General features: G+C 46.3%; 1 protein-coding gene across 5 annotated transcripts in view; it reads right to left on the bottom strand.

The window, feature by feature from the left end:
- Positions 1–1684: 1684 nt before the first annotated feature.
- The window catches only part of TRAF3IP2 (TRAF3 interacting protein 2), a 46762-nt gene continuing 39840 nt past the window's right edge, over positions 1685–8606 (bottom strand). For all 5 annotated transcript variants that reach the window (XM_032275016.1, XM_032275020.1, XM_032275017.1 and 2 more), the window contains 2 exons: positions 5996–6070; positions 1685–2301 (listed from right to left, as the gene is read on the bottom strand). In XM_032275016.1, coding sequence (XP_032130907.1) covers positions 2155–2301; positions 5996–6070 — 222 coding nt within the window. In that variant the 3' untranslated portion in view covers positions 1685–2154. The remainder of the gene's footprint in view (positions 2302–5995; positions 6071–8606) is intronic.

Raw genomic sequence — 8606 nt, 5'->3', positions numbered from 1 at the left:
GCATGAGCCACCGCACCTGGCCATTCATTATGCTAGTTTTTCTTCTTTTCCTATTTTTTAAAGAAAAAAGACATTCATCTCACCCAGTAGACAGCTAAGTTATAAAGTAAAGAAAACTAGTGTTCTTTCCAACGCATTAGCAATGTTTCTGATTTATAGTTGACAAGTATTTGTCCTTTCCCTGTGCTGACATGTAAGAGTTGGACTGGGCTGGGCGTGGTGGCTCTCGTCTGTAATCCCAGCACTTTGGGAGGCTGAGGCAGGTGAATCACTTAAGCCTAGGAGTTCCATAATAGCCCAGACAACATGGCGAAACCCTGTCTCTACAAAATATGCAAAAATTAACCAAGCATGTTGGTGCACACCTGTAGTCCCAGCTACTTGGGAGGCTAAAGTGGGAGGATCATCTGAGCCCAGCAAGGTCAAAGCTGCAGTGAGCCGAGACTGTGTCACTACACTGCAACCTAGGAAACAGAGTGAGATCCTGTCCCCCCCCACAAAAAAAAAGATTGGATTATCTTGTAGCACAAGTGAGCCTTAAGAGGCTGGTAGATAAAGAAGGGGAAGCAGTAGCTTTCACCCCCAAAAAGTCTTCATTGGCTTAGTAGCTTGGGCCCTAATTAAAACCATCCCACCTTTATAGTTTATGTAGATTTGATACATGTATACATATTCTATACATGGATATGTGTATGTGTTCTTTTTCTCGAGACCAGATAAGCAAGATACATAGATATAGATATCCAAAATTATCAACCTGAGGATATTGTTGAAGATAGTTTTTAAAAGAAGAAAATGTCTGTTAAGAAAATGTAAATTTGTCCTCTGAGAGACATAATTATGAAAATGAAAACTCAGTCACTCCTCAAAAGAGTATTTAGAATTTAGGTTCTAGACATCAAAGCTTTTAGAGTGATTAGAGATGCTTTTGTCCATGTCATTTTATAAATGAGTCCCTGCAATCTAAGAAAAGTGAAAGGACTTGCTAAAGGTCACACAGTAGTTGGTGGTGGAACCAAGATTAGAAAACAGACTACAATTCTAGCTTACATCCCCCATTACTTCATACAGATACGCAAATGTTTTTACCTATGTAGTCAGATCCTGAGAACCATAAGCGTACTATTTAGAATCATGGTTGTATGCTGTACAAAGTTGTTTTGTTAAAAATCTTTTTTTGTTTTGTTTTCGTTTTTGTTTTAGGCAGTCTCACTCTGTTTCCCAGGCCAGAGTGCAGTGGCGCGATTTCATCCTCACAGCACCTTCTGCCTCCCGGGTTCAAGCAATTCTCCTGCCTCAGCCTCCCAAGTAGCTGGGATTACAGGCACTTGCCACCATGCCCGGCTAGTTTTTTTGTATTTTTAGCAGAGGTGGGGTTTCACCATGTTGGCCAGGATAGTCTCAAATTCCTGACCTCAAATGATCTGCTTGCCTCAGCCTCCCAAAGTGCTGGGATTACAGGCATGAGCCACCAAGCCCAGCCTAAAAATCTTTACTGCAAGAATAAAGCTTCCATGATTATGGTTTAAAAATGGTTGTTTAACTATCTGGCTTTAATCCTTTAATAGAGAGTGGTCTGTTTAATATTATATCTAAGCAGCTTCGTTGATGTCCCTGGAAGCAACTGCCCATATCATTATAAATTATATGTATCTATCTCCTTTGAGATAAGTAAAACATAATCTTACAAAAGAGTAAACATTTTATTATTTGTACACGAATCAGTTTGCTCCGAGGAGATATAAGCATCTGGCTAACTCATAAAAGTGGCCAGAAGTGACAGGAGAGTGTTTGTAGTCATTTCCATTTGCTGCCACATCCCTTACATTATCTACTTGCTAAGGACTGAGAGGCCCAGAATGGACATGTCAAACTGTCAGGAGGAACATGTGGGACACTGGCACCTGCAATGGGTTGTTTTTTTTTAAAGCAGAGAATGCAGAGCAGCCGTAGACTCCAATTCGGAGCCAGGGTGTGTGGAGGTCTCCAGGGAAGAGCTCTCTGCACAACAGGTTTCCTGGGGGCCAGCGGGCCTCCTGGGGAGGAACAGAGAAAAAAAACAGCCAGGAGTGCTACCAACCAGCCTCAGCTAGAACAGTGTCCGAAGAGGGGCCCAAACGTGGCCTGGCCCCAGTCTTCGGGGGATGGACGGTGTCACAAGGGAACCACCTGAAGGGTGGGCAGAGGCCCCCGTGGAGGAGCCACATACTCTTCCTCCCTCAGCAGCCGCAGCAGGATGTTTTTTTTATTCTTGGGCCAGCTGTAGATGTGAGTGTTCTGAAGCCAGGTGGGCACGTGCTCCTATGGGAGACAGAGTGACAGGAGCAAAGGTCATTAGAGAAAAACCTGGATTCCAGATCCCAGGCTCAGTTCCCAAACATTTCTGGCTTTCCCTACATGGGCGTTTCCTACCAAACTGTCCTGGGAGCTGTGCTGTTTCACTCGCGGAAAGGGTTAGCATGTGAAATGTGCTTGGCTTCGGGAACAAGCTGCATATCTCATTATAAAAACCACATGTACACAGCATTTTCTGTCAGTCTCCCAGGCTACCTACCCTTTGCATTTCAACGTGCTTTTCACCACCCTCACATAAATGGGGTAGGACAGAGGTCACACAGAGTGATGTGAATTCCCCTGTGACTTCAGAAGAAGTATGCCAGCGCCATAGGCTTAAATCAATTCATTCCCTTTCACTCCAGCCCCTGATCTGGCCTGCAGTAGAAGGAGCCCATCAGACCTCCGTTATCAGGCACAGGCAGAAACTGTTAGCCAGGGATCCTGGGGGTGCAGTGTCAGACTGCCCTCATGGTGTGGATGTTCTGGTGGGGAGAGGCAGGTAATAAGTAAAACGGATAGTGTGTTCAACGGTGATGCGTGCTGTGGAGAAGAATTAAACAAGAAAGGGGACAGGGAGTGCTGGGGCAGGTGTGAAAGATTTGCAGTTTTCAATAGGATGCTTAGGAGAGGCCTCATTGAGAAAATGAGCAAAGACCTAAAAGAGTAGAAGAAGCAAGCTCTGGGTCCAGGCAGATGGAAGAGCCAGCGTGAAGGCCTTGTGGTGGGAGTGTGTTGAGCCTGTTCACAAGCAACAAGGCCACTATGAATAGAGCAGAGTGAGTAGATACAGAGGTCTGGAAGTAGAAGGGGCTGTATTGGATAGCGCCCTGTAGGCCACGGTAAGGCCTTTGCTTTTGAGTCTAACTCCTAGGGATATAGTGTGGGACTCCTTTGGGGACTGTGGGATGTGCTTAGAAGCAGCACCTGCTTCATCTCAGGCATCAAGCTGGGTACTGAGGATGCCCAAAAGGACACAGGACTGCCTTGAGGACTTCAAATCTTAGGATGAAGGCAAAATGTCAAGAAGTGATTTTCTAGTCAATGGCACACCAAGGGGGCAGGTGGTGAGAGCAGCCTCTGCTGAGCTCAGGCAATACAGGCACTGTCTGAAGGAGATTTAAAAATAATAACAAAACCAGTGAAAACTTGGTTTTTTATATCACCATGCTCCAATAATTCTAAACAATTATTCCCAGTACCCCCAACCCAAACACATGCCATTGACCCAAGGTACTAAAACTAAGCACTCTTAAGAAAGGGACAATGAAATACATTGGCATGGAGGTAAAAATATAAAGGCATGGTGGCTCATGCCTCTAATTCCAACACTTGGGAGGCCAAGGCAAGTGGACCACCAGAGGTCCCAAGTGGCTGGGACCAGCCTGGCCAACATGGTGAAATCCCGTCTCTACTAAACATACAAAAATTAGCCAGGCCTGGTAGCGGTGCTTGTGACCCCAGCTACTTGGGAGGCTGAGGCGGGAGAATTGCTTGAATCCAGGAGTCAGAGGTTGCAGTGAGCTGAGATCGTACCATTGCACTCCAGCCTGGGACAGAGAGCGAGACTCCGTCTCAAAAAACAACAACAAAGCCACTTTAGGAGGCTAAGGCAGGCGGATCACAACATCAAGAGATCAAGACCATCCTGGCCATAATGGTGAAACCCCATCTCTATTAAAAATACAAAAATTAGCTGGGCATGGTGGCACGTGCCTATGGTCCCAGCTACTTGGGAGGTTGTGGCAAAAGTATTGCTTGAACACGGGAGGCGGAGGTTGCAGTGAGCTGAGATCACACCACTACACTCCAGCCTGGGTGACAGAGCAAGACTCTGTCTCAAGAAAAAAAAAAAAGAAAAAAAAAAAAAAAAGAAGTGTCAGGGGAGGCTACAGAGATTGGATATAAGTATAAGTAAGAGTTCACTAGGCAGGCAAGTTAGGGAAGGGCACTGCAAGCAGATGGAACAGAACAGGCAAAGGCAAAGAAACCCAAAAGAACACAGCATGTGTGAGGGCATGCTGAAGTGGTCCAGGGTGACCAGAGCACAGAGCATCCTCAGAGGGTAAAAAGAGAGAAAACCATGCAAGGGGACACAGTCCTCTTCTGAGAGGCCTCATAGCTCATGCTAAGAAAGGTGGATATGATCTTGTAGTCAATGGGAAAACAGCACAAAATTTTTAAGCTGCCAAGAAACAGATCGGGCCTACATTTTGGGTGTTCCTCTTTGATGGCAGAGCAGAGGATGGCTAGCACAAGGTCAAAGTGGAGACGAGGAGACCAGTAAGGAGACTCATCGGTAAGTGAGAGCAGTGAGACCCTGGGCAAGGGCGACACAGGGAGGATGGAAAGGTGTGCTGTTGTACAGGTTGTGCACCATACAGCCTGAGGTGTCCCAGTTACATAAACTGGAGCCTCCCTCATCCAGGGCAAAGGTCTCAGTGCAGTCCTGACATCTGAGGATCCCTCCAGGGTGAAACGGGGCCTGAGCTCAGGGTGCTGTGGTCTCATTCTCAAGATGTTTACTCCACCACTGCCTTCCCTTTGCCAAGCCTGGAATGTGGCCTCAGATGGTTTTGCCCCCATTCTTCAAACTTGCTGGCAGACCCTTCTGGTGTGAAAAGCCTCATATGAATCACAGCAAAGTTCACTCTGGTAACTGTGTAGATTTAATTCCTGTAATCGTTGGCTATGTGCAATGAAATGCCTCCCTGGAACAGCCAGCAAAAACTGTACACATCTTGACTTTTATATACAAGAGATAAGAAGTATCACATGAACCTTCTCTTTTTCTCTCTTGAGTTAAAACAGAAACTCCCTCTTTGTGTGCAATGGTTCTTTGAACAATTAGGGCAGCAGTGATCCTATCAGATAGCTTTAAAACATTTCTGATTCATGCTGCTGAACTGAGTGGTACAACTTGTTGATCTTTCTGGTAACATTGTTTTCTCTAAGGATTGATAAAGAATTGACGCAGTGGCTCACGCCTGTGATCCCAACACTTTGGGAGGCTGAGGTGGGCAGATCACCGGAGGTCAAGAGTTCTAGACCAGCCTGGCCAACATGGTGAAACCCCATTTCTACTAAAAATACAAAAATTAGCCAGGCAAGGTGGTGGGTGCCTATAAACTCAGCTACTTGGGAGGCTGAAACAGAAGAATCACTTGAACCAAGGAGTCAGAGGTTGCAGTGAGCTGAGGTCATGCCACTGTACTCCAGGCTGGGCAACACAGTGAGACTCCATCTCATTTAAAAAAAAAAAAAAAAAAAAAAAAGAGCTCCAAGTGTGGTGGCTCATGCCTCCTAATCCCAGCACTTTGGGAGGCCAAGGTGGGCGGATCACAAGGTCCAGAGATCGAGACCATCCTGGCTAAGCATGGTAAAACCCCATCTCTACTAAAAATACAAAAAATTAGCTGGGCTAGTGCCATGCGCCTATAGTCCCAGCTACTTGGGAGGCTGAGGCAGGAGAATCACTTGAACCAGGGAGGCGGAGGTTGCAGTAAGCCGAGATCGTGCCATTGTATTCCAGCCTGGGTGACAGAGCAAGACACCGTTTAAAAGAAAAAAAAAGAATGGACAAGGTTTTCCACTTAAAATCCCAGATGGCAAAGCAAACCAAAGATTAAATTATGAGGCTTTTGTTTCTTTGTTTGTTTACCTTCTTAGCATTTGGGAAAAGCACAGGGATGAATCTGAAATTCATGCTTCCTTGTTTTATGAATTCAATCTGCATCTGAAACCAAATAAATTTGAAGGTTTAATTTTAGGAATGAGGATGAGGAGTTAATGGTCTCCATAATGATGCAAGTCCACATGGTATTTTTATTCTGATTTCCATATTTGAGTGCCATACGCTTATAATTTTAATCCCCCCTAATTATCTATTCCATTCACTCATTTATCAGTCATTTATTAGAGGCCTATTAGAAGTCACATTCTATCTTAGACTTTGGGTGTCAGGATTAGGATCCCTTCAGGGTGTGCTGAAACTGGCTAGCAGCAGCTCACAAAAGCTGGCTGTGTGCATCTCTTCCTAATTCTGTGTTCAGTGACTTCACACTGATAGCTTGAAATTGGCGATGGTGAGAGTATTTATACCATGGAAATAAGTAAGTGCTACAAATCAGGAGAGCCAGCTTAGCAGAACACCACTGATACGGTCCCTAGCTTCACAAGGCTGGCAGTCTAGTGAGCAGGCAGAAAGGTAAATTACCAACCAGAGTGCAGGGTGAAAAGTGTGAACAATTGTTCCGGAAGCCCAGAATGGGGGCCATCCATTCTACATCAGAGACTGGAAGGACAGTTACAAAAGAGGGGTCATTTGGGCACTGAAAGAAAAGGTTTTGGTCAAGTAGGGAAAACAGAGGCAAGGAGAAGGACCATCTCAGCAGAGGCAACAGCATGAGCAAATGTCTGGAGGTATGAAAGTGTGTTGATGTGGCTGGAACCAGCTATTAATGCACTGTGGCCAGAGCACACGATGGGCTTGGCCGAGAGGGGAGGTCAATTGTGAAGAGCTCTGTCTGCCTGTTCCAATATGGTCTGCTACTGCGGAAGCCCAAGAAGATTTAACTACCAAGAACTATCTCAAAAATCAGAATTTTCAATAGGAGGGGTGTTGGAGTCTCCCAAATCCTGTGACCAGCACAAAGCTTTCAGTCATCTGATGAGAAGGAAATGAGGAGTTATGTGTTCCCAACCATTTCATCTTCCAATTGATTTTTATAACTGAGAAGTTTTCATTGTGCATGGAAATAAAAACAGAACAGAGAAGAAAATGACAGTGGTGATGGCTGGTTATTGAAATCACCATAGAAACCCCTCATAAACACACTCACATATACTCACACACACATGATCGCACAACACACACAAATCCTCCACAAGGTGTTTTCTCAGAACCACCTCTGCCTGCCTGGCTGACTTCCTGGACCTCTCTGGGCAACAGAAAACCCTGGAGCAGTAAGAACTTGGCCATGACAGAGGGAGTGCAGAGGTACTGACGAGTAACTGCATCTCAGAACATATGTTTTAAAATGACCCAAGTACTGTGCAGCTAGAAGCACCAGTCACACCAGCATGGAGTAGACATGAAAGGCAGGGGGCAGGGTGCACAAGTTACAAGTGAAGCACTGAGTTTTGTTTGACTTGTAGGACTCCATATACTGTGAAGCCTGGCTTGTGCACTAGGCTGCCCAGCCTGTGGAGGTGGTGGTCAGCAGCAGTACATTTTTAATTTTCTCTCCTCCTTCCAGACACTGACATTCTGTGAACGAGTTCACTCTGTGATGCAGTTACTCATCAGTACCTCTGCACTCCCTCTGTCATGACCAAGTTCTTATTGTTCCAGGGTTTTCTATTGCCCAGAGGAGTCCAGGAAGTCAGCCAGGCAGGCAGGAAGGCAATTCTGTATCTGGCCTCTTTGACCCCTTCTGTGATGAGGAAGGGCCCAAGACACAAGGGCCCAAGAAAGCAAGTTTGCAGACAGTGTGGTTCCAGTTGGTACAGTCAGACAAGCTCTGAGGCCGAGCTGTGTATTACTGACTGGCTATGCCACACACCCACAGAGCTAGACAGGTTTCCTTAGGAACTGGCTGAGGCCTCGAGCCCTTCCCACGCATGAGCTATCAGCTCCCAGAACTGGCAGGTTCCTAGAGATGCAGACAGGGCATCGCATGCTCTGAGGCCAAGCAGATGTGCAGCAGAGAACCAAGGGACGAAGCCGGACATGACCTTTTAAGACAGTTTACTTCCAGAAATGATACCTTTCCAGGGCACTGTACAAGGGCTGTGAGACTGGTCAAGACCAGAATAGGAGGAGCCTTATCTCCTGACTCCCTGGCCTCACTTTTTAACCTCATCACCTTGCCTCGGCTCTTCCTTTGGCTTGGTTGTGAGCTCACATGAGTGGTCTGTACTTGGTAGAAAGGGAGACAGAGACCATGAAGACTCAGATGGGGAACACCCACCCCGCCCCTTTCCCACGCTACTGACCTACAGGACAGACCTGGGACCTCCATCTGCTTCTCCTGTGGTAAAGCTGTGTGCACTGAGACTGCCTGGCTGTGTCCTCCCCATCTTCCCAACTTAGTCAGTGATGCTCTGTGTCCATTCCAGGTGCCTCCCCTCCTCGTGGAGTGTTAGAGCTGACATGGAGCTTATCAGTTCTAGTCCAGTGATTTCCCAAGCCTTTTTAAATCTCAGAATCCTTGGTCAACAAAACAAGGCTGAGAAGTGCAAACCAGCTCTAGCTGAGGTGGGGGTGGGAG

The sequence above is a fragment of the Sapajus apella genome, unplaced genomic scaffold (genome assembly GCF_009761245.1).
Source record: "Sapajus apella isolate SASKATOON/1434 unplaced genomic scaffold, GSC_monkey_1.0 scaffold6, whole genome shotgun sequence".
Taxonomy (NCBI): Eukaryota; Metazoa; Chordata; class Mammalia; order Primates; family Cebidae; genus Sapajus; species Sapajus apella.
Note: the sequence above shows the minus strand (reverse complement) of the source record. Positions and strands in the feature narration are given on the sequence as shown.